This window comes from Heptranchias perlo, chromosome 2 (assembly GCF_035084215.1).
Source record: "Heptranchias perlo isolate sHepPer1 chromosome 2, sHepPer1.hap1, whole genome shotgun sequence".
Classification (NCBI taxonomy): Eukaryota; Metazoa; Chordata; class Chondrichthyes; order Hexanchiformes; family Hexanchidae; genus Heptranchias; species Heptranchias perlo.
Genome location: NC_090326.1, coordinates 30,440,726 through 30,466,838, shown reverse-complemented (window position 1 = coordinate 30,466,838; position 26,113 = coordinate 30,440,726). Strand labels below are relative to the sequence as shown.

Sequence of the window (26,113 nt, the reverse complement as noted above, 5' to 3'; positions counted from 1 at the left end):
AGACCGACTTTGGATTCAGGCTGCACTTACACTAGAACTGCAGCATCGGCTTGAAGCCAAACCACTTCGGACCAATACAGCAAATGTAGTGTGAATCCAACCAAAAATGTGCCAGCTAATATTTTGTCGTCCGTTCAGAGTAACAATGCACAGGCAAATGTTGATCCCCACTGTTCCACAGTGCAAACTATTGGCTGTAGCTCTTTACTGAGGCAAAGGGTCAGGAATATCTATCACACAGCTATATAGATAATGTTAATTACAGGGAAACCTGATATTTCAGGTGAGACACTGGCTGCCCTGTTCTCTTGCAGGCCAAAGTGGCGGGGCGCCAGCTGAATTCCTTGTTGCAGTCCATTGGTAGGAAGGGGATTTATTGCAGGTGATGTTACACATCGTGATGCTCCATTTCTCTGGGGAAATATTAGATTTTTTTTTAATGTTCATCAACAACCTCCTACCTGCTTATTGTAAACATTGACAGCTATACGCTTGCGTAACACCAACTCCACAGCGGCTGGGTGGCTGAGCTGCACTGTAGTCTTTACAATCAAATAGATGCGCTCGTTCTGGGGGGTAACTTTGTTTAAGTGTATGGAATCATGGACTGACGAGTCCCAGGAAGCAACAGCCGAGACCTAAAAAGCCAAGGAGAAAAATTATAGTCTTTTAACAGATTCTTAATTTGTGTATGATTGAAAGATAAAGCTACTAGTGTTAACGGTATGGTTTGTACCAATTAGGGTTAATTGTAGTTAATTGTAGTTTAAAAATAAGGGGTCTCCCATTTAAGATGGAGATGAGGAGAATTTTTTTCTCTGAGGGTCGTGAGTCTGTGGAACTCCTTTCCCCAGAGAGCGGTGGAGGCAGGGTCATTGAATATTTTTAAGGCTGAGTTAGATAGATTCCTGATTAACAAGGGAGTCAAAGGTTATAGTAGGTAGACAGGAAAGTAGGGTTGAGGTCACAATCAGATCAGCCATTATCTTATCAAATGGCAGAGCAGGCTCACTGCTCATACACTGCTTGTAGCTGCTTTACTGACATTAGCATTGAGAATGGCCTACTCCTGCTCTTAATTCATATGTTCGTATTCAGGTGGTGGGTATTGATTGGGGATTCTCGGATCCTTTTTATAGGAGAGCTTAGTTAGGGTGTGGTGTGTGCAAGATGAAACTCTGTGAATAAAGGCTTGGAAACAACTAAAGGCCAGCCTCTAATATTCTTTCCTTCACCACATGGCTATCCAATTTTAACAACTAGTACCTCTGCAGCTTAACATTATCACCTGTATCGAATGAATTTACTGCAATACCTAATGCAAGAAAAAAAAGTGTAGAAATCCAATGTAAAGTACTCCCCTAGATGGATAGTTTATTATCTAAAAAAAAAGGTCTGGTAAAAGGTATTTGTTTTCTCATTTCCCTTCCCCATGGGAACTTGTTTAGGAATCATACACTGCTTGTAGCTGCTTCACTGACATTAGCATTGAGACCCATCCTGTGAGCTCCAATAAAAGTCCAATAGCTCATTGACATGGGTGCCAAAAATAATCTGCATCAGCCAAGTACACAGCGACACTGCACTGCTATCGATCTTTCCTGGCTCAGCCACTTCCTGATCAGCATTCAAGACCGGCCGAGATGCCAATCTGCAATAATCTGCAAAGGAGGCGCTTGCTGACAAGTCTCTTCATTGATACCATTGTAGCAGCTCCCAGCTGTTTGTTGAGACAGGGGGCAAAAGACAAATTAAATAAGAGTATTTCATAACCCGTTAGGATATTGAACTCCTCATAAGCCATTAAGTGATCTGAGTTTTTAAAAAAAATTACCTGGAGTTCTTTTATACTGAAAATATTCCTCCCTCCCCCACTTAATAATCTTCTCCTTTAGAGGTTTTCATTTGAACGGGTGCTGCCAGACAGGCATTCATCCGTAAAACCAATTATTGTTACACAGCAGCACAATAAATGTTTTCAAATAATTTTTGCAACTGAACTAGAATTTGTTGTGCAAGATATTAACAATCAAGATCTTCAGACCATTTGCTATCAAAGGACCCACAGCTTTAATTCTGCCGTGATCCAAAGCACAAAATTCTTAAACTACCATAAATATCAGTCATTATAGATCAGAGAAGTGATCCCACAATCCGGCACTCCCATCAAACAGCGGCGCTCACTGGGATCGCATCTCGGAAATGGCGAGTGTGCAGCATGTCATTCTCCTATCCAGGCTGCGTGCCTGCCTAAGAAAGCCGCTCTCTATTGAACCACAGAATTACCCCTCCTTCCCCCACAAGGATATTCCCTTTCATAAAATCAAGAATTTCCCCTTTCAAACAAGGTTTTTAATTTTTTTTAAATGGCTATCAGTATCCACTAGGGCAAGGCACATCAGTGCAGGGAAATGGAATATTTTCCACATTTCAGGCACTCTGCGGCAACATCAAGCAAATAATCCGCAGGGCAAATCCCCAGGCAAGTGACCTGCTGCTACATGTGGTATTTTAAATGAGCTCTCTCGTTTCTCTGTGGAATAAATGTCAGAGGCCGGCCAGCTGCAGCCTGCTGGTGTCAGCTCATCAAACAAGGCTTGTTGCAGTTCTGCAGTATCTTTCTGTTTGGCGTAACACGTTCATAAACCAACTAGTGATCGAAGAAAATACCAATCAACTCGTTGTTAAATAAGCAGCTAACCAAGTGCAGGTAATTTTACTCTCTTGCCCAATCTGCTGATATATGATAGAGTGTGGGTAATAATAAGTTAGTTTATTGAAATAAAGGGAGGCAGAGACAGAAGACAGAAATGAACATGAGAAGAGGTAAGCAATGAGGGGATATACCACATTAAGAAATAGGCAATCACTTCTGAAAATGGAGATGTCAATTCGAGATGAGCTCCCAGTCTGGGTACACATTGATTTTAAAATTCTCATCCTTGTTTTCAAATCCCTCCATGGCCTCGCCTTTCCCTATCTCTGTAACCTCCTCCAGTCCTACCATTCCCCAAGATCTCTGCACCCCTCCAATTCTTGCCTCTTGCGCATCCCCAATTTTCATCGTTCCACCATTGGCAGCCATGCCTTCAGCTACCTAGGCCCTAAGCTCTGGAATTCCCTCCCTAAACCAATCCACTTCTCTTTCCCCCTTTAAGACACCCCTTAAAACCTACCTCTTTGAATATTCCCTTATGTGGCTCAGTGTCAAATTTTGTTTGATAATGCTCCTGTGAAGCAACTTGGTACATTTTATTACGTTAAAGGCGCTGGATAAATGCAAGTTGTTGTTGTTGAAAATGGGCAAATTAAGTTCGGCGATTGCACGCATAGTTCAACAAGTGAACCGCTGGCAGAATTCTCTGCATTGATTTTTCTACACTGCATTTATATTTAAAAATTGTCAAACCATGCACAGTGCATAGGAATGGATGAATCATAGAATCATAGAAGTTTACAACATGGAAACAGGCCCTTCAGCCCAACATGTCCATGTCGCCCAGTTTATACCACTAAGCTATTCCCAATTGCCTGCACTTGGCCCATATCCCTCTATACCCATCTTACCCATGTAACTATCCAAATGCTTTTTAAAAGACAAAATTGTACCCGCCTCTACTACTGCCTCTGGCAGCTCGTTCCAGACACTCACCACCCTTTGAGTGAAAAAATTGCCCCTCTGGACCCTTTTGTATCTCTCCCCTCTCACCTTAAATCTATGTCCCCTCGTTACAGACTCCCCTACCTTTGGGAAAAGATTTTGACTATCTACCTTATCTATGCCCCTCATTATTTTATAGACTTCTATAAGATCACTCCTTAACCTCTTACTCTCCAGGGAAAAAAGTCCCAGTCTATCTAACCTCTCCCTATAAGTCAAACCATCAAGTCCCGGTAGCATCCTAGTAAATCTTTTCTGCACTCTTTCTAGTTTAATAATATCCTTTCTATAGTAGGGTGACCAGAACTGACTAGACTGAATGAGGAAACAGGAAATGATTCGGGTACAGACCAGATAGATTCCCACAAGTAGTAAGGTGATGCAGCAAAAACTGGAGTCCCTTGCTGGAACAGAGAAATTAAAATTCTAATGAGACTTAAAAAAGGGGTATATGACAAATCTAGGGTTAATAATGCAAAAGAAAGTTTGGAGATATATAGAGGAAGCACAGAAAGAGATTACAAAGGCTAAGAGGAGGTATGTCAAGAGGGCAGGTAATATATAAGGAAATAGTAAAAGGATTTTATAGTCATGTTAAAAAGTAAAAGAACAGTTATAGAAAGGTTAGGGACAATTGGAGATGAGAAAGGAAATCTTGTAGAGGGTGAAAGAATGGCAGAGATACTAAATGAGTATTTTGCCTCCATTTGTGGTATGTGTGCGACAGTGAGATGAAAGGCTGCAAAAGGAAGTGACAGAGCAATTAGATAATTATTTGGATGAGGAAATACTACTGAAAAAGATTGGTGGAACTCAAAGTGGAAAAGCCACTGAGCCCTGATGGCATGCATCCTAGACTGCCGAATGATGTCTCGAGGAAATCCAGCAGAGGCTCTGAACACAATCTTCCAAACATCCTTAGATATGCAAGTTGTGTCACACTGAGGCTTGGTATTATAGCACCTCTGTTCAAACAGGGAGAAAGGGATAAAACCAGGTTAACTGGAGACCAGTCAGCCTAACATCGGTAGTAGGATAAGCTTCTGGAGGCCAGAATTCTACAACAACAACTTGCATTTCTATAGTGCCTTTAACGTAGAAAAACAACCCAATGCACTTTTCAGAGGCATATTCAGACAAAAATGGACGCTGAGCTGAAGAAGCAGATAAATTTAATGCTCAGCTAGAAAGACATGGGTTGGTTAAGGACAGCCAGCCTGGATTTGTAAAAGGCAAGTTGTGTCTGATTAATTTAATGGTGTCCTTTGAGGAAATAACACAGTGCATTGATAAAGGAAATGTAGTGGATGTTGTGTATATGGATTTTCAAAAGGCGTCTAATAAGGTGCCTTAATTTTAATCAACAAGGAGGCTTGTTGATAAAATTAAGGCACGTTATTAAAAGCAGTGTGTTGATGTGGATACGAAGGAGGTTATGGACAGAAAACAGACAGAAAATAGAATGTTTTAGGATGGGAGGGGTGTAAACGATGGTGTGCCCCAGGGGTCAGTGTTGGGACCATTGCTCTTCCCAATATATAAAAATTGTATGGACTTGGGTATAGGGAACATATATCAAAATTTGCAAACAACACAAAAATAAGGAGTATGGTTCCTGTGATGAGATTGTAAGTGACTGCAGGTCAGATAATAAGTGAACTCCCTGCTCTTTTTCAAATTGTGCCTTGGAATCTTTTACATCCTCCTGCTAGCAGCTGGGGCCTTAAGTTTAATATTTCATTAGAAAGAAAGCACCTCCGACAATGTAGCATTTCCTCAATGCTGCATTGAAATGTCAACCTGGGTTACATGCTCAAGTCTATCATGGATATGAAAACTGCTAAACTGGAGCTCAGTAGCAACTGTGTTTCTAATCCCAGAAACTGTGACAATTGTGCTCCTTCCTTCCCCCTCCCCACCCCTGTAAATATCATCCTTCACTGTTCTCCAGCCTACTCCTCATCACCATTTTGTGGCTGCTACCTGATGCTGTTGCTCTTCCTCTGGGGCTTTAAATGCAGAATCAGATAGGAATTCCTAATCATAATAGTTTTAGGAGATCAGGAATTCTCACCCACGGTACACAGAAGAGAACGAGCTCCCAGAACAGCAGTTAGGAGCTCGGAGCGGTGAAGTGGAAAGGACTGGGAAAGAGGAAATGAGTGCCTGCGTGAATTGGGCCTGGGGAGGAAACATGCTAGGAAGAACTGAGAAGACAAGAGTGATATTGTAAACCGGGGAGGTGGGGAAGAAGAGTGCTAGCTGGAGAGTGAAAGAGCACCAATATGAACTGGGAAGGGAGAAGGATGCCAGCATGAACTGGGGAGACGGTGAGGAACAGAGTGCTGATGTGAAATTGCGAGTGTTGATTGGCGGGGGTGGGGGGGGGGGGGGGGGAAACAGTACCAAAATGAACTGGAGGTAGGTGGAAAACAAAGAGTGGCTCTGTGACTTTGGAAGTAAGGGGGAGAATTAACAAACCATTTTAAAACAATTTAACAATAAACAAACTTAAAAACTGGTCAAATTTAGTAACAAAACACCAGTCCACAGCCTTAGTAGCCCCCACTTTCTTTGTAAGAAAGGAGAGAAAGTCCTGTGATATTTGCCGCTGATCCCAGTAATCAGCATTTCTGGCGGCCTTATTTCTTGTATTATTCACACACTTGTAAAATAAACATTACAGACTTCTATTTCAATACAAAGGCACAAATGCACAATTCAAATATGAAGTAAGGGGTTGGGTCAGTGTCAAAAGATCTGATCTGTATTCATCCAGATTTGCATCATCCTATTGGTAGCCAAGGGTCGGTTGCCACAACTCTTGCATGGTCTGGGTGACCCAGAATTCTACGACCACGAATGAGACATGAAAAAACTGATGTCTGTCAGCAGCACAGATTGCAAAGCAGCTGCAGGAAGTATAACTGACACCAGCTCTGAGGCAATGAGATGAAGCCTGCAGCAAAGGTCTCTGTATGGCTGGGTGGCATGTTGGCAGCTAACTCAGAGACCACAAGGTAATACATTTGCCAAAAATAATATGGGCTTTTACACATATATTTCTCAGTGCATCTTGTGGTCAGGTGAAGCTAAAATAGAACCTACTCTTTTCTGACAGCTGGCTTTTACCAGTATTCTGCCACCCACGAAGTCAGGCAGTAAGTCCCTCACCTTCTGGTGTTACATGCTGACTGAAGGCCAAATTTCATCAAAGCTACAGGGAAATACAAAAAGGCATCTTGATAAGTAATTTTTCCTCATCTGCACACAGTCTGTTCGGAAGGTAATTAATTCACACTACAACAGAACGACATGAAATATATCAGTCTCTGCTCGCTAAGGACTTCCTAAGGAAATAAATCAGTGAGCTAGGATAACTTAGGAAATTGCTGGATTTAAAGCCAGGAAAGTGACTGTTAAAAAGAAAAAAAAGGAAGACTTGCATTTATATTACACCTTTCACAGCATCAGGACATCCCAAAGTGCTTTACAGCCAATGAAGTACTTTTGAAGTGTAGTCACTGTTGTAATGTAGGAAACACAGGAACCAATTTGCCTACAGCAAGGTCCCACAAACAGCAATGTGATAATGACCAGATAATCTGAGGTTTTTTAGTGCTGTTGGTTGAGGGATAAATATTGGCCAGGACACTGGGGAGAACTCCCCTGCTCTGCTTTGAAATAGTGCCATGGGATCTTTTACTGCCCACCTGAGAGGGGAGACAGGGCCTTGGTTTAATGTCTCATCTGACAGTGCAGCACTCCTTCAGTACTGCACTGGAGTATCAGCCTAGATGTTGCGCTGAAGTCCCTGGAATGAGACTTGAACCCACAACCTTCTGACTCAGAGGAGACAGTGCTACCAACTGAGCTACAACTGACACCTTGCTCTGCCTCAATGTTTGTGTGAACATCAACAAGTAAAAAATCATCCCTTCAGGAACTGATTCCAGATAAGGAGTGCATTGCTCAGCAGCTGCACCAGTCCCATCTGATTCTACATTCAAGTAACTGCATGCTGTGATCAATCCCTTAGATTGTATCAGCAGATACTGGTTACCCAAACACTTGAGCTGAATAAATGTATCTCTTTTGTCATAGGCAATTTTACTGTATGTGTATGAAAGATTGAACACACCCTAAAGAAACTAATTATGAAAGTATTACTAAATTTTTACAGTACTGCAGGTACGAGTCTCCATTTGGCCTGTAAATATGAGAGAGAAATTTATCTAGCAGTGCCATTTTGCACCAATGTGATTTATAATGCCTGTTTAAGAACTGAAACAGTTTATTTTCAGATGTGATCTAAACACAATTTTTCACGGTGATTATATTTACCGAAAGACTTCATATCTCAGTATTTACTGGGTAATACATAATTCAGTTAAATGTGAACACAAAACTGCTGTAACCATTAAAATTATGACTGAAATGGCCTCAAATATAACACCACAAGTTCTAATATGACATTGAACAGCATAGAGTGTGAATAATATGAATAAGTGTTTTGGTGCATTTAACATAATAACAACAGATAACATGAGGAATGGCAGTAATACATTACATTGTGCTTGATCGAAGTCACTCAATCATAGACAAGTTTTAAATACCGGTCGGGGGGGGGGGGGGGGGAGGTACGGCACTAGAATTCAAGACAGGCATAAAATATAAATGGACAGGCTCCTGTACCTCTTCCTCACTGTGCTTGATGATGGGCAAATAGAAGAACTGGCTGCCATGTTCCTTTGGTAAGATGGAGTTCACTCCAGGTGCATGGGGACCTGTGAGCTGTTCATTCGCACTGAGGTCATCAGCTGAAAGATTCACAATATAAGGAAATAAACTGTCTGTGCCAAAGGTGCAAGATTCTTAACTTTAAAGTGCCACTTGAAGCTTTCTTTTGCCTCCTGCAATTGAAAATTGTACTATGTAACATTGCTCATTCTTCTCTCCATACCCACCCCCACCCCCAAAAACCAAAGTAGCATAGTCAACATTTGTCCAAAATTGCTCTTTTTTGTAGTGTTGCAGCAAAAAAGCTAGAAAAATGCTGTCGCCACTTAATAAGTATTTTGAATTGGGCATTTTAGCTTTTTTTGTATCTTATGAAAAAGATGGATGCTACATTGTCCAAACTGCTCTAATTTCATAAGGAATTTCTCAAAAATCCATTTCCGAGAGGTCCACATTTACAAACTTCATTTTGAAGAAATCAGGAGAGCTTTCATGGGCAACACTCATCAAATTACTCAATTGTCACTTAGAACGAATTCAAAGGTCAAAAACCTTTCATGCAAGCTCATAGACATAGGCCTTTTGCTATTAGAGCAGTCTGGACAATGTAGCGTTCATCTTTTTATTATAATACAAAAAACTAATCTATCCATTTCAAAATACTTACTAAACGGCAACAGCATTTCTCTTGCACCTTTGTTGTAACACTTCAAAAACCATACAAAAGTAAAACTCGCAGCAGAAGTAATATAATTAATGGCATATATTGGGAACCACTCCTACTAAAGAGAAAAGCCTCAGTCATATCACTGCTATCTATTATGGATTGCTACTTTTGGGTTATAAAGTCTTGCTCACAAGTGAGAAAAACTGCACATTTTTATTACATAGAACGTACAGCACAGGAACAGGCCATTCAGCCCAACTGTTCTATGCTGGTGTTTATGCTCCGCTCCAGCTATCCCCTACCCCTCTTCGTCTAACCCTATCAGCATAACCTTCTATTCCTTTCTCTCTCATGTGTTTATCTAGCCTCCCCTTAAATGCATTTATGCTATTTGCCTCAACTACTCCTTGTGGTAGCAAGTTCCATATTCTAACCACTCTCTGGGTAAAGAAGTTTCTCCTGAATTCCCTATTGGATTTATTAGTGACTGTCTTATATTTATGGCCCCTAGTTTTGGTTTACCCAACAAGTGGAAACATCTTCTCTACGTCTATGTAGTACTTCATAACATGTTTAATGAAGCACATAACTTTCAAGTAGTTCAATAGGATCTTTTTAGGTAGGGTTCGATATTCATCTCTGTTCCATTTTAAAACAAATCTTCATGTAATTTTTATTACAATTTTCACAACTTAAATTTTTTAATTACTTCATCATTTGTAACTTAGGTATTGCATTGGAAATCAGTTGTCACAGAATAATAAATTGCGCTTGTAGATAGTATAAACAATTTGAATATATTTTATGATAGGCTGGGCATTTAGTGTAGTCAAAATAGCATGCAAAGTAAATGAATACGCAAACAAAGTGGATCTAAGAGGAGTTTGGAAGGGCTGAGAATACAAGCATGTGATGAGTGTACCCAGATTCAATAGCAACATTGGAGATGCATGCTGTTTATATGACCACTGTGATGCTATACAGAACTTTTCATCACTAATGCATATTTAAAGGTAGGACGAGCTATCGGCTCCACCACTAGCGGCACACAACTTGGTCACTTTGGAACATCCAAAGTGCAGAAGTCAAGAACAAACAGCCACAGGGTGAGGTTACCTTTTACCCTTTGAGAACTGTATGTATTCGTGCAAAAGGAAAAAAAAAATCTTCAATGCAACCATAACCTACTCCTGCCTGAGCATCCATTATTCTGCAAGACTAAGCACAGGCTGCTTATATCCTTGTCCTTCATTCACTAATGAATAGCAAATTTTGTGTTTGGGTAAAGCTGACCATGGACAGGTGAAGAAACGATGTTATGAAGAACAATGCCCATTAGAGGTCTAATGCACTGCAACATTGAAGGTATCCTTTTATTGGGAAACAATCTGCATATCCTAACCAATGAAAATACAAGGACATGATTTCTTTTTGGAGGATGAATGACGTACGCTATCCTCTCATTTTCTATCAAATTTTCTCTTCTTCCAGTCTATACCTATGGGCAACAGCATAGTTCCTCAGCCTCCTCTAGCCATGAGGAGCTGGCAAGAGCAACCCAGTGATATGTCTCCTCCACCATTCATGGGGAAATGCTTAGTCTCCACTCAGCACTTCCCCACAGCAGTGCACTAGAATGGGGATATTGAACTGGTAAGTCAGCGTTCTACCTTGCACGTTGGTCCACCATCTCCACACCCAATTCGTTTATGTTTTTAATCAATGTACGTTAGTTATTTTTTTTAATATTCAACCATTGACACAAATAAAAACAATTAATTACTCAAACATATCAGCTCACCATTTAAATCAAGGAAGAGCACAGGGATGTGTGCTTCCATTCCTGGTGGTGATATCCTGAAAGACACAATTATTCAGAGTCAAAATAAAAATATACAGATCATGATTTAAATACTTTTTTTAAAAATACAGGTATAGGGAAAGTTTAATCTTAAGGCTTCCCCCCACCCCCCCAATAAATTTGGTCAATTATGTTTGGTTGCGTTCATATATTTGCTCGAAGAAAAGCTACAATAAGTCGATTCCAAATTAAGCTATCTTAATGTGATGTAGTCCCATAAACATCTCCACTATGAAGGTCAGCACTTGATATCAAAATCTAGACTACATTACTCTTTAAAAATGTTCCAGACTTGTTCAAAGTTCCAATGGGTTCAGTTTGAAGCAAAATAAACTGCTATATTTTGATAGCTCGATCGATTACTGCTTCTGTTCTCTCAGGAATTTCCACACCGTCCAGTATTCCTAGGCAGGTAATGTATGCATAGAGCGCTTTGAAAACTGCTCTTCATTTCACTGGTACACGATGCATTCAGGAAGTAAGTCACTTCCTAACTTTCCCATGTCTCCTCTGGACACCTCCTCTTGCTTGGTTTGCTAATCCAGTCATCATGGGAGAATTCCAGGCACAAGTTCACACTGTCCCACTCTGACACAGCATTGGCCAACTATTGTCAACTATTATCTGAGAGCGCAGGATCATTGGGATACTTCATCATGGAAGAGACAGAATATGGGTATGAACATACAATAGCAGTATGATGCACTCCCAGCCTTGCCAAGGTCATTGGAAGAGGACTTGAGGCAGCAAGGTTCTCCGCAGATACAGGCAAGAGATTTTTTAATTATGAAGTAAATTACACAGAGTTGCTCTTGCATACTGCATCTTCGAATGGCTAATTGCTAAGCAGCTAGTTTCTGAGCAGCAGTGTTAGAGGTCAGTTGAGGAGAAGTTCACTTGTACTGCCTGCTTGCTCACTTGGAATGAATAATTAGTGTGTGGAGATTTAGATACAAGGGAAAAAAATTGTATGGGGCAGGAAGAATAAAATCTCCAGACATCTTTGGCAGCAGTTAACTTTTTTTTTTAAAAAGAAAATTTAGATTTCTCAAGAAGGTAGGTAACTCTCAGTTAGCTGGTTAGAAACCAGCCATGTAGTCCAAAAAGAAAGAGGATATTCTACCTCCGCAGACTTATAAACAACTTAAAAACAAAAGGTGTCTCAAGAGATTTGAAGCAGGAGTTTTACTGACCAGTCCGCGGGGGCTCCTGGAATTCCACTGCCTGGGGCAGGAACAAGCACAGCATTTCTCTCCTCAGTGAGGCCCACCCACTGCTCCACCAGCCTTGCTTCTCTCTCCACATCATCTTCTGTTTTTTCTACATGGAAGAGGACAAGATGGCATCAACCAAGCATTTAAAAAAAAGCAGTTCTACAAAACCCTGCTGTGCCTCCGGGTAACTTACTTCTACTGTAGTTTCCATAGCCATGAAATGCTGTTGCTGTGGCATCTAACAGCCACTACATTTATAATCTAATATGTGTGCCGTGTATCCACACATTACGTGTGCTGACTGAAGTGTACGCACCTTGCTTGTTTATTACTTTCTGAATTTGTTCGTCTAAGTACTCCCGACGCTTCATCAATGCATCAGACCATCTCTCTCGCACTTCGTTCAAATCTTCCTCCTGACCAATTACAAGGGCAAAGGTATGACAAATTGCTTACTAGTGCACATTTTCCTAAAAAGAACGCTTTGAAAATGCATCAAGAGTAGTGCCACTGGACAGTTCTACGATAAGTTACAGAAAGCTTGCACCGTTAACTGCAACCTCTCATTTTTGTTTTTTGGAGAGACCTTTTCTCCCAAATTGCAGGACGAACTTTGCACTGAGCTGAGAGAGTTCACAATTCTCAATCACATTCCCAGTTTACATCTGTAGTGTGCAACATGTTATTTTGTTTTATGTAACCCTCCATAATTGGAATGGACTCAATAAAACAGATTTACACATATCGATCGTCATAGCTACAATTTTCTGTCGTTCTCCCCCTCATCTCCTGAAGGTGTTGAATCATGCTGAACATAATGAGGGTCAGCTTGCTATATGACCATGGGGAGCATCCTGGTCAAGCCCAATCATTTCCTCTTAAGGCACTCACACATGCACTTCCCAGGAGGGGTCAGTGGATAATCACCAGTAGCGGGATCTATGGCTGAATTTTTTGTTCCCTCCTCCCCGAAACCAACAGCCCTGAGTCCAATTATAATCCTCTAGCTGAAATCAGCTAAATCATCACAGGTTAGGTACTGAACCTAGGAACCTCCTGGCCTGTATGATTCAGTTCCACACTGTGCCCATGCACTTGCCAACTAAGGCATATGGGGAATCCCTACTATAAATGATCAAATGTAAATTTAGTAGAAAATTCTCAAGTCAAGTTTGCAAAAGAATGAGTCATAACCATTGTAAAACTGTACAGTAGCACTTCATGGATGAAAATATTTGCTGTTGTTTGGCCTTTAGCTCACCTGCGTGTTTGACACCAGAAAGTTTCAACTGAGGTTGCAAATCTTTGGAATGGTTAAGAAATAGATGAGGCTCTTCACATGAAAGTTCATTTGCTTTCAAATACCCCATGCAGTGGTTTCATGCATTCATGCTACAAGCATGGAACTTGTAGTAAATAGCAGTTTAATGCTCAATATTATTGTGGCAAGTAGCATAGAGGAAGCCCCTCAAAATGTTAGTATATGCAGGAATCGAAATACTCAATATTCACCAGCCATGGTAACTGCACTTTCCATTTTCATGTGCAATTAGATACATGCAATGTTCTAAAGAAAACTAGAGAGATCACGATGTTTTATAAACATGATCAACGGAAATAAAAATTTACATTTGCACCCATTTAAGGGATCAAATGAATCCAAGTTTTTTTTTATTATTTACAATTAGTTTGAAAATGTGCTTTACAGATACAAGTTAGATGTTCACTATGGAAATGTCTTACATGGGCTGTTTGGAGAGGTGACACTCTTCTTTCATCAATTAAAAGCATAACAGTGTCACCAATTGCATTAATTTTTCCATGATATATTTCACTGTCATTTTTTGGGGCAGCTCAAAAAAGTTAATTTTTTTCCACTGCTGATTCTCCCCCTCCCACCCACCCCTCCCCCACTCCCGAAGTAGTATTTCGAACCCTGCTTCAGTATATATAGGTGAAATGGAGATGGAGCAAATCTTTTTCTACCTGCATTTTAAAAAAAAAGATAAACCTTTCAATTCGTTACCTCGTTCAAACACCAAAAAGAAATCATGGCCAATTATTCCAGTCTAAACTAGACAATACAAACTGCAGCTATTCCCAAGCAACATTCTCATTCTTTTAGAGTATTTCCTTTTAATAAAGAGGAAGATGTGAAAGCTTTTATGACTCCAATTTTTAAGTTGTTTTCCCTTTTTGTTTGTGAATGTTGGGTGTCTTAAAACTTGCTGCAACCGTACTCATGGATTAAACAGCAGAGCTGAGACTTATTTATGATACGTTACTTTAATTAGAGAATGCCCTTCTCGTTTTCAGACTTTGCTTCACTGAAATTTCTAATTAATGATTATTCTAATGCCCGTGAATAAATCTAAATTTTAATTTTGTCGTATGACGCATGTTTGTTTTATCATGTTATGCTCCAAGCTGGCACATACGAGATTAGGAACTCGCAATATCGATACATTGTTGGTTCAAATCTGCATCTGTGGCAGAGTAAACACTGTGCTGCTGCTCTGAATTAAAACTTGCTTGCTTGAATATTTTCGTTTAAGCAGCTGGTTACTGGACCCAGTAGCATAAGAAATCTGAACCTACGTAGTTAAAACAACTGCGAAACACCTTAGGTTAATGACTGCCGACAGACTCACTGCCATCTAGAAAGTCCTGGTATGAGGAGCAGAGTTACCGGACCAAAAGCTTCAATAATATTTTACTTTAATTGTCTGAGAACTAGCTTCAATTTTTGTCTCCCTTTCCAATCTAACCAGCATTCAAATCACCCCCAACCCCCCTTCCCTGCCCAATATGACACTGCGATCCAGTGGCAATGTTTATGCCTCCAGCTTTGGATGCACTGCCTGTATGCGGTACTGAGCCATAGACTCAAGGACTCACATTCAATCTCTTGTCTATGCTGAGTTAACTGATCTCAGCCAGGTTAACAGTTGGGTCAATTTGGTTTGCTCAGTATTTCTGGTCTAGCGAGAGGGAGGAAAAAACCCTGCAGAGTCCCTCCCCCAACCATTGTTCAATGACCCCCAGGTCCTTGGTAACTGGTGCTTATTGTTTTATTGAGTGGGGGTGAGGGGGGTTCTGTTTGTGGGAATAATACCACTGAAAAATCTCACCCATCTTCATTCTGTGGTAGCTGATGCTCATTGGTCTCTGGTAACCACATGACTGCAACATGGACCGACTTAGCAATGACTAAACTACATCAAAGATCAGTTTCAGCAGATATTTCTTGGGTCTACAAAAAGAAACTTCCTTCAAAAATGTGATACCAGGGCCATAAACAGAATATAAAGTGGGAGTGGAGGATTCAGTATGTTCTTGCGATTGTAAAATTAAGAGAGATATATGTAGTATAGGCAGGTGATATATTAATGGGTCATCGATCCCTGATGGCCACATGACTGTTTCCATGGTCATTGTTTATTGCCCTGGTTGATCTGTGGGAACAATGTGACTGAAAAATCTCAGCTATCATTGGTCTGTGGCAACCACTGCTCATTGGATCCTAGTAACTATGTGAGTATAACAACAAATAACATGGCAACAAAAGTGATACCAAAAGGAACGGTTTAAATTAATTTCTCTTCAACAAAAAAAAACCCTGTCAAAAAAAGGATTTACCAGGGTTATAATTAGAAAGGAGGAGTCAGCATTTTCTTCCCATTTATTGTAAGTATGCAATGGAATAGAAAAAATTATATATTTGAAACCAGATACTTTCTCAAATCAATCTAGAGATTGAACACATGAATTAAGTTGTTTAGTTACGAGCCAGATCAATTCTTCAACCTACTGAGTTACAGATTAATGTTTATATTTGACGTAGGTACAGCTTCCATGAGGCCTGACGTTGTAAGGAACTATAAGTCTGTGGGGAGTGGAAATCACTTGTCCATTTGCTTAGTTGTTGAGGCAATATAAATGTTCAAGTACAAGATGTTTGCAGATGCTCTAATGGTCTGATGGATAAATGATTTCTACCATGCAAATCTCCAAAAGATGCCTGAAAGGCCAATGAAATGGGATTCCAATACCTGACTGGGTTGGACGCTGGGAGGAAAACAATATCAAATGTTGTTAAAATTTGAAGCAGTATTCTAAATTACTGAGATAATAAGCTGGTGTTCATAGACGAACTGACTGCAAGAAAGCACAGCATAAATTTCCTGTATTTCTAGTTGGCATGGAGGTGGAAAATGGAGATTAAAACTTGAACAATACATGTTTCTGCATGGATTCATACCAGTTTTACACTGATACATTTTGGTTCAGATTTTTGTAATGAATACTTATTTGCTATTATTCCCCCTTCCAAAAAAAAAATTCTGTTTTATATGTATCGACCTCACTATAAGTTAAACTTTCTGATGCTAATGCCTGTATACTTTAAGTGACGATTTGATTTTACATAGCTTCAAGCAACAGTAATAATGTTAATCCAAGCATGATTAAGGGACTCACTAATTTCCAGTGCTATGTGACATCTATTTTTATCTTGGACAATTACAAATGGACATTGTTAAAACTGAATGGTTTAGAAAGTGCACACAGGAAAAGACACTATGGCTTGTTAAAACCTAAACTTTCCATCTCCATCGCCTAATTTGCGTGTCAGTTGCTGATGCTGGCCAATGCTGTGCTTCATGCCATATAACTTATGGTAGCAACGATACCTGGTAACTATCCATATCCTCCTTCTCCTCTTTCTGGCAGGAGAAAATAAACTTAGTAAAGACACTGTCATGCAAACATTTCAAAAACACTTCACTTTATCACAAAGTTTTACGCTATTTTTAATAAGTACACATTATTTTGTGGTAACCATCAAAATTATGCATACGTCAAAAGGAATAAATACAAAATTCACACATGGCTCTGCAAGAAATGTATCCACTGGCAGTAATTTGAGACAGGATATGGATGAGATGCAAATGAATTCATGGATACTCATTTCAAAGGTATTAGATCCCATCACACTCTGTTGTAATGCAAAAAGTATCACAGTTTTCCCCGAACTACAAAATAAACCTGCCACAGTCATTGTTCGCTGTTTTTTTTTAAAAACGTTGTTGTAAAATCTTAAGAAATTCCAGACCAATATAAACACAAACACAATCAACAGCAGCTAAGAAAATACCATTATTGCCAATCACTAATAAAAAAGTTCTAATCGTCCCCCCATTCTATTCTTTGTTAATTGGAAACTCTTTTATAACTTTTCAATTAGATTAATTTGCATTTCCATTTTGCATCTAATAACCTACACAACTCTGCATCAGCTACATCACGCAGCAATACCCCAACATTCAAACATGGTCCAACTACATCATGCAGTGACCCCATTGCTTAGAGTCCAGATATATCATGGTGATCCCCATTGCTCAGTAACCAATGTAGATTAGTAAGAAACAATACTGCAGCCCTATACATGTACTTCAAATTTCACCATGTATCCACAAGGAGTTTAAATTTTCCAAAATAATCTTTTACAAAATTTTGAAACTGAATTTGCTGGAGTGGGGCATCTCATGGTGTCCCCCATTAGTCAGACATTTTCCTGCACCCTTGAGCTCAAAAATGTTATGCTCTGCACGTTTCTGGAAGTGCGAGCTGGTAACGTTGTGGTGAGGGCAACGGGGCACCTAGGACTTGGGTGAACGACGGGACCAACAGTCTATCTCCTTAACCAATGAGATTTAAGGATTGAGAAAGAAACAGAGGAATGACCGAGAAGGAAATAGGGTGAATTAGAGTCAAATCAGGTACAGAAAGAGAAAAAGGGAAAGAAGGACTGGATTGAGAGCCAGAGACAGAGAGAAAGAAGAGACAGAAAGGAAAAGTAAGAAAAAAAATGTAAACATTTTAAATTTTAAAAGTCTCTAACAATATTTTACTACCTGTAAGAACGAGATACAATAGTTTAAATTGTTCTATTTCTGTGCCAGAGAGGTTGAGTGGCATTACAGGAACATACATCTCATTAAAAAGGTACTTACGCTATTATGTAGCAGTCCTAACTTTCTACAGCGAGTTTAATTGGCAATTAATGCGCAAACGTAGCAACATCATGAAACTCACAGGGAGGTTGAGGGCGAGCTGCCGTTTGAGAGGCTAACAGCGGAGCGGCGCAAATCGCCCAGCAACTTGTGGAGATTTGCAATTCACGGGGTCTCTCTTCCTCGCCACAAGTTCCTGAACGATTTACACATTAATAATGGTGAGATCCAACCAAGTAGATCTCTCAAGGTGTTTTGAGGTCTGCCAATTCAAGTAAGGGTACAGTTATACCACAACTTTCACATTGATACAAAGTAGTTTTGGGTATGCATCAACACAGAAATGGCAGTATTATTCAGATGACTACTGAACACATTAAAACGGCATGAAAACCCCGCCAGGATGCTGTCTCACACCAAGAATTACCTTTTTAATGATTTAGCTGCAAGTACTTTACATTGAAAGAAATTCGTCCAAAAACCCCTCTCCAAGTGATGCAGCCCTTTAACATTTTTTTTAAATGTAAGAAAAATAACTTCACTGAACATATGCCCTTTCCCACTCAAAAGTTGCCACAACTGATATGAATTCCTTATGAAAATGATCAAAATTCCTCAAGTCTGCTTCAGATTCATCATATGTTCTCAGCAGTCAGCTAGTTCTCTGTAAACCCCTTCCAATAGATTTACACAGTTCCTTACCTGGTAGCTATCTAAGGGTCTCTGCAGTTTAGTGGACCTGGCAGTGATGCATCCAATAGAGACAGACAAAATAGCCTCCACCATAAGCGGCAACGTCCCCGAGTGTTGGACAGGTTTAATTGTAACCTCAATCCTACGAGATTGGCCCTTAACAAAGACACATCAGACAAGATGAGATTTAATCCAGCTAAGGAATTCAACACAGTAGAGAAAGCACAAACAGATTTCTGGCTCAAATTGTAACTAAAATGGTACTGTTTCATTCTACAATTCTTTAGAGGTCTAACTGGAGGGCAAGAAAATAGGATTCAGAAAATTGGAGGTCACGAACAACAACAACCTGCATTTATATAGTGCCTTTAAAATGAGGAAAACATCCCAAGGTGCTTCACAGAGGCGTAATCAGACAAAAATGAACACCAATCATCTAAAATATTAACACACAAGTCGATCAGAATATTATGGAAAAACAGAAGGTACATGTCTCTGGGATTGCTGTCATCAATTCCTCCCATTTACATTTGACTTTTTTTTGCCTTTTGGAGCTTACAATGTCATCTCACTCTGTGTAAGATGGTTTGTAACATACAACAGACTGCTACATACACATATATATATATATGTGCTCAGATATACTGTAATAAAGAAAAATGAGCATTACTACAACCAATGTCAATGGGAAATTAGCAGATGTTACTCTTTAACACGCTGATAAGTCGGCAATTAATTTAAAGCATATCTTGACAGTAAACTAGGTTACAATCCGTTTTTTTAAAAAAGTTAATCACAAAGCAAAAATAGTCTCTAAATCTTTTCCTCAACTACCAATATTTATACTGTCCTAGTACCTGTCTAATCTGGAAGACGCCCCCAGTGTTGACATCCTTGGCTTGAGTCAGTTCCACTGCTGTGTACTCTCCCATTTCATTCAGTTCTTGCACTGAGATCCACATCTCAATCCTACGCGTGACTTCACTCCATCTATTTCAGCAAAAATCCAACCAAATAGTGCTAAGTGTTCCAAACATTGCTACATGACCAATAGACTCCAAAAAACATGCCCCCTTGTATGTTGCAGCTGCATCAACACTCCCAGTCTGAAAAATAATGGGATGATATTTCCCCTCGTGTGTTTTTAAGCCAGAGCTGTCAACATCGGCAAAATGTTAAAAATGAGATTTAAGGTCAAGAGTGAGGTGCATTGAAACAGATTACAGTTTTGAACCAATATGAGCACACCCTACACTGTGAGTGAGGCTCAACAGGTCTGCTTCTGTCAGGGGAACATAACTAACCAACTAGCAGTGCAGTAATGGTCAAGTTAGAAGCTCCAGTCACTTACTCAGTTGTGTAGGTACTTTTTGTTGTGGAGCGGGGAGGCGGGGTTGATGGATGGCAACAGACATCAGAGAAAGAAACCCTTGAAAAACTACAGAAGGAACTCAACCTAAAGAGGGCGGGTGAGGAGGGGTGAAAATAAAACAAAAGCCCAAAGAGAAATTCTGGAATTTGTTCCATTTACCACAACTGAAAACTCATGTCATCTCTGAGGCTGTTGATTTACTTAAGACAAAAATAGCATGTCAGATATAAAGTGATACCAATGTCTCCCAACACTAACAGGAATACTAATAGTAAAACGTTTGTACTGTGTGAAACTTCGATCTGTACATTCATTTATTGGGAAGACAGTATCACACCCTATAATAAAACAGAAACAAATAACTGAACACCGAAAGATATTGGGCTTCTTCAAGAAATTTAAACGATGTACATTAACTAGAGTATCATGCACAGGAAGCTGCTCTGTACCTGTCACGCAGTGTGCGTGTTTTTGCTTGCAGCGCATCAACCTCCCAGATGGTCCTGCCGTTACCTGCACATCGATGGCCCCAGACTTCAATGGCCAGAGCTCCTTCAGAAATAAACTCCAGAAACTCCTCCATTACATGCACCACAAAATCCTGAAATGATGCACCAAAACCCCAGCATTTACTTCAGTTAAAAATAGCCATTAATCTGTTTTCTAGGTTATTCATCTAATGATCCAAGTGACAAGACTGTTACTATAGTGCCTTTTGGTTTCATTCAATACAGAATAAAGACATTTTTAGCTGGCAGCCTGCTCACCTTACTGTGGTCAAACGTCACAGTGTACTGAACGGCCTTGTTTTTGATAGATGGCATATCAGGGTTGACCATAGGAGGTGCAACCGTTTGCTCAGAGTGATCCCAGAAGATGTATTGGCAGAACACAAAGTTTGAGAGATTGAGCGGCAGTCCTGTTGCTTCTTTTATTTTTACCTGTTGAGATAATGTAGCAGCTTGAGAAGCTCCTCACTAACTTGTACCATCATACTCATGAGTGGCACAACTGTGAGTGAATAATCCCAGTTTGGACGCAAGCATTCCCCCCCCCCCCCGTAAACTATTGTAAACAATTTTACAACACCAAGTTATAGTCCAGCAATTTTATTTTAAATTCACAAGCTTTCAGAGGCTTCCTCCTTCCTCAGGTGAACGTTGTTGGAAATGAAATCCTCGAAATGAAATCGCATTTATAATTCACAGAACAATGCTTGGTGATTACAGACAGTTTTTTCAACTGCCCGTTGCCAAGGCAATCAGTGTGCAGACAGACAGGTGTTACCTGCAAGGTCTCAGAATATACAAATCACCCCGTAAACTAGTAAGTCCCTTATTTGTCTTAATTTATACAATACAGATTGTTTTTTTTCCCTGAGTTTACATACTTTTCTTTGGTCAATTTCCAGCATACTGTCTAGCGTGGATTTATTTAGGCACGCTGGAGTGACATGCATGGTCATGTTACATGAACTGGCCCTGAAGCAGTGAAGAAATAGCCACTATTAATTTAAACTTTTAAAATATATCTAACAAATCTCCAGTGCCACTGCTTACAAAAGTTTTTTGTTCAAATTTGGAACTTCACTTCAGCAGCTGACACGTATGAATTTTTCAAGCAGTGCTTATAAATCTAGTACCAGGCTTCTCTTGGGGTAGACCTCAGACATGACCCTGAACTTCCAGTGCTAATTTTATTTGAAAATGGCTTTTCATCCAATAAATCCTTCAAGTTTAATAAAGACTATAATAGTGTCTCATTTTTTTTTGTACTTGCCTTCCCATTCTCAATGGCTGGGCATGTCAGTTTTCCTAACTCATTGATCCATAGCTCTGTCAATCAGACACATCTGACCAATCACACTTTTGCTATTATAAATTCCCATTCAATTTTCCCATGTCACTTGTAATTACAGATGTGGGCCACTAGGTGGCTCTGTCGACCAAATTTCTGAATTCTGGTTCACAGTTCTGCTTTTCTCTTTTCAGGTTTTTTTTAACTTTATAGAATTTAACAACTGTTTCGATTTCAATTATTTCTGCATTTTTAAAAAAGTCATCTCCAACCCCGATGTTCCTGTACCCCTTACGGCTCCCATCCCAAGTTGTCAACTGTCACTGCCAGAGGCTCAATAAAGGAAGATAAAGTTGAGATACTGGATGGGCTAAAAATTGATAAAGAAGAGGTACTTGAAAGGCTAGCTGTACTTAAAATAAATAAGTCACTCGGTCCGGATGGGATGCATCCTAGGTTGCTGAGGGAAGTAAGGGTGGAAATTGCGGAGGTACTGGCCATAATCTTCCAAACATCCGTAGACGTAGATGGTGGCAGAGGACTGGAGAATTGCAAATGTTACCTCCTTGTTCAAAAAAGGGTGTAAGGATAAACCCAGCAACTGCAGGCCAGTCAGTTTAACTTCAGTGGTGGGGAAGCTTTTAGAAACGATAATCCAGGACAGAATTAACAGCCACTTGGATGAGTGTGGATTGATCAGGGAAAGCCAGCACAGATTTGTTAAAGGCAAATCATGTTTAACTAACTTGATAGAGTTTTTTTGATGAGGTAACAGAGAGGGTAGATGAGGGCAATGCAGTTGATGTGGTGTACACGGATTTTCAAAAGGCTTTTGATGAAGTGCCACATGGTAGGCTTATCATCAAGATTATGGCCCATGGAATAAAGGGGGTAGTAGCAACATGCATACAGAATTGGCTAAGTGACAGAAAGCAGAGAGTAGTGGTGAACGGTTGTTTTTCGGACTGGAGGGAGGTGTACAGTGGCGTTCCCCCAGGAGTTGGTGCTGGGACCACTGCTTTTCTGGATCTATATTAATGACTTGGACTTGGGTGTTCAGGGCACAATTTCCAAATTTGCAGATGACACAAAACTTGGAAGTGTAGTAAACAGTGAGGAGGATAGTGAGAAACTTAAAGAGGACATAGACAGGCTGGTGGCATGGGCGGACACATGGCAGAGGAAATTTATCGCAGAAAAATGTGAGGTGATACTTTTCAGTAGGAAGAATGAGGAGGGGCAATATAAACTAGAGGGCACAACTCTACAAGGGGTACAGGAACAGAAAGATCCGGGGGTATATGTGCACAAATCATCGAAGGTGGCAGGGCAGGTTGAGAAAGCAGTTAAAAAAGCAAACGGGATCCTGGGCTTTATAAATAGAGGCATAGAGTACAAAAGTAAGGAAGTCATGATGAACCTTTATAAAACACTGGTTCAACCACAACTGGAGTATTGTGTCCAGTTCTGGGCATCGCTCCTTCGGAAAGATGTGAAGGCCTTAGAGAGGGTGCAAAAGAAATTTACTAGAATGATTCCAGGGACGAGGGACTTCAGTTACGTGATAGACTGGAGAAGTTGGGGTAGTTCTCCTTGGAACAGAGAAGGTTGAGAGAAGATTTGATAGAGGTATTCAAAATCATGAAGGGTCTAGGCAGAGTAGATAGAGAGAAACTGTTCCCATTGGCGGAAGGGTCAAAACCCAAAGGATATAGATTTAAGGTGATTGGCAAAAGAACCAAAGGTGACATGAGGAAAAACTTTTTTTTTACACAGCGAGTGGTTAGGATCTGGAATGCACTGCCTGAGGGGGTGGTGGAGGCAGATTCAATCATGGCCTTCAAAATGGAACTGGATAAGTACTTGAAAGGAAAAAAATTTCAGGACCACATGGAAAGGGCGGGGGAGTGGAACTAGCTGCATTGCTCTTGCGTAGAGCCGGAGCGGACTCGATGGGCCATATGGCCTCGTTCCTTGCTGTTACCTTTCTATGATTCTACGCGGACACTTGCATCCCCAGTGCCAGGCTTCCCCCTCCCCAAGTCCATGTTTTAGTGACTGCTGAAAAGACTGTGTCCTCAGTAATAAAATTGCTCTGAAGACAACACCCTCAATAATAAGAGAGATTGACTGGAGACAAAAATCACAGTGATGGGGCAGAGAGGTCAGCAACAGAAAGGCAGAAATTCGGAGGGTAGCGTACAGAAATAGATGAGGGGGAGGACGGATCTGGAAGAGATAATGAAAGCAAGATCAGGAAGAGATAGGTCAGGGACAGAAAGACAGATCAAGCAGAGAGAGAGAAACACAGGGGAGGGGGGGAAATGACATGCAGAGATTGAGGGACAAAGGGAGAAATATCAATTGAGGGAATAGCCAGATGTCACAGCAACAGAGAGGTAACATTTTTATTTATATATTACAGGGGCCAAGATACCGGGAAAGATCAGAGATCACAGGCACAGAGAAAGAGATCGGGAAACTTAGACACCAAACAATCCTATCCCCCCACCCCCAGTAGTCCCACCCCAAATCACCTCTACAAGCCATTAGCAACATAATCTGAAGAGTACAATTAACTTGCAGATTTATGATGATTGCACTCAACATTACCTCTTCCATTGACCCCAGGGATATTGCCACTGCCTCCAATTGCCATCTGGCAATAAGACCTGGACGAGATAAAGCTTCTCTCAGCTAAACAGAAGCCACCTTCTTCAGCTCCCACAAATACCTTTGCACCTCTGGCCACGACTCTATCAACACCCCCAACTCACATTACGCCTAGAAGTGCGGAACCTGCTTGAACCACAACTCAGTTTCCTCCCGCACATCCTGTCTTTCACCAAAACCATTTTCTGTCACTGTTGCAACATTGCTCACCTCTGCCCTTACCTGCTCCTCTCTGCTGCCGTAACCATAACCCAAGCCATAGATCACCTTGAGGGTGAACCTTTCTATTGTGCCTTGACAGCCTCCCCATTTTCTCCCCCTTTAAACTACAAATCGTACAGAACACCACACCTGTGTTTTCACCCACAGACCCACATCCCCTCTCCCCTCGCCATGCTCTGCTGGCTTCCCATGCCTCAGAGTATCAACTTTAGATTCTTATTTTCAGCTTCAAATGCCTCCATGGTCTCAACTGTCCCCAGCTCTGGGATCTCCAGCTCCATGTCCCGCTGAACACCTTCTGTTCCTATGACACCGGCCAACTTCTCGTTTCCTGCTTCCTCCATGCCACCATCGACTACGTCCTTCCTTCTGGAATTTCCTCCCTTGGCATCTCCACCTCTCTGCCTTCAAAAGCCCCTCTCTCTAACGTCTTTTCACCTGCTCTTTGCCCTCTGTCATTCTTTCTCCTTCCTTTTTGGGGAACACCCATTGTCTACTGCTCTGTAGAGTACTTTGAGCTATCTCTCTGTACCTGAGCGTTACAGGAGCACAAATTGTTTATATTACAACTGAAAATTTGTATCTTGCAAACTGACAGCTAAATTCCATTATTTGGTCAAGCATAAACATTAAGTGCAAAAAAAAAATCACCCTTTTATTTATTCAGCCAAGTTAGAAACATAATATTGTGTTGCGACTCTCCTGATGCATTATAAAGGAAAGGAAAGTTGTGCACATGTACCAAGCTGGTAACTTAATACTGTTAATACGCACACTGCCCACCTTTGCATCTGGGCAATTGCCAGCATAAACTCTCTCAGATCACATTCAATTCAGGTCATCCTAATTTTAACTAAATGCAAGCAACTGTGCAGAAGGTGGGGAGTGGGTTAAAAGTCAGGCAACATATTAGTCTCAAATTTAGGAAGTAGAAACTCCTACCCTTAAAAACTAGTAACATTTAGGAAAATTGTATTTGATTGGGCATTCTTTCCAATTACATTTTTTAATTGGAAGGAAGATCTGTGTTGATAAATCCATAATATGACCTGATTCAAAATGCAAATATTTGCCTTCTTTTCCAACTTTATGTTTAGTACTGTAGAAAGAGACTGTCAAAGGGGAAAATATGCTCGTAACAAGATTGGCAGGCTGCTTTTTTTGCGAATCAACATTTCCAAAGCATTTGCAATGGCAAT

The 26,113-nt window shown here is 40.5% G+C and overlaps 1 protein-coding gene and 1 long non-coding RNA gene across 6 annotated transcripts in view; one reads left to right on the top strand and one right to left on the bottom strand.

The window, feature by feature from the left end:
- The window catches only part of kif13a (kinesin family member 13A), a 268,194-nt gene that overhangs the window by 34,390 nt on the left and 207,691 nt on the right, over nucleotides 1-26,113 (bottom strand). For 3 of the 4 annotated variants that reach the window (XM_068001653.1, XM_068001655.1, XM_068001656.1), the window contains exons 22-31: nucleotides 20,990-21,163; nucleotides 20,672-20,823; nucleotides 19,708-19,840; nucleotides 18,860-19,006; nucleotides 16,835-16,867; nucleotides 12,460-12,559; nucleotides 12,123-12,249; nucleotides 10,870-10,925; nucleotides 8,357-8,481; nucleotides 462-638 (exon numbers count right to left, since the gene is read on the bottom strand). In XM_068001653.1, coding sequence (XP_067857754.1) covers nucleotides 462-638; nucleotides 8,357-8,481; nucleotides 10,870-10,925; nucleotides 12,123-12,249; nucleotides 12,460-12,559; nucleotides 16,835-16,867; nucleotides 18,860-19,006; nucleotides 19,708-19,840; nucleotides 20,672-20,823; nucleotides 20,990-21,163 — 1,224 coding nt within the window. The remainder of the gene's footprint in view (nucleotides 1-461; nucleotides 639-8,356; nucleotides 8,482-10,869; nucleotides 10,926-12,122; nucleotides 12,250-12,459; nucleotides 12,560-16,834; nucleotides 16,868-18,859; nucleotides 19,007-19,707; nucleotides 19,841-20,671; nucleotides 20,824-20,989; nucleotides 21,164-26,113) is intronic. The other variant, XM_068001654.1, reaches the window with a different exon arrangement.
- Nucleotides 15,723-26,113, top strand: part of LOC137336405 (uncharacterized) — a 38,631-nt gene continuing 28,240 nt past the window's right edge. For both annotated transcript variants that reach the window (XR_010966592.1, XR_010966593.1), the window contains exons 1-2: nucleotides 15,723-15,830; nucleotides 19,138-19,335. This is a non-coding gene — a long non-coding RNA (uncharacterized lncRNA). The remainder of the gene's footprint in view (nucleotides 15,831-19,137; nucleotides 19,336-26,113) is intronic.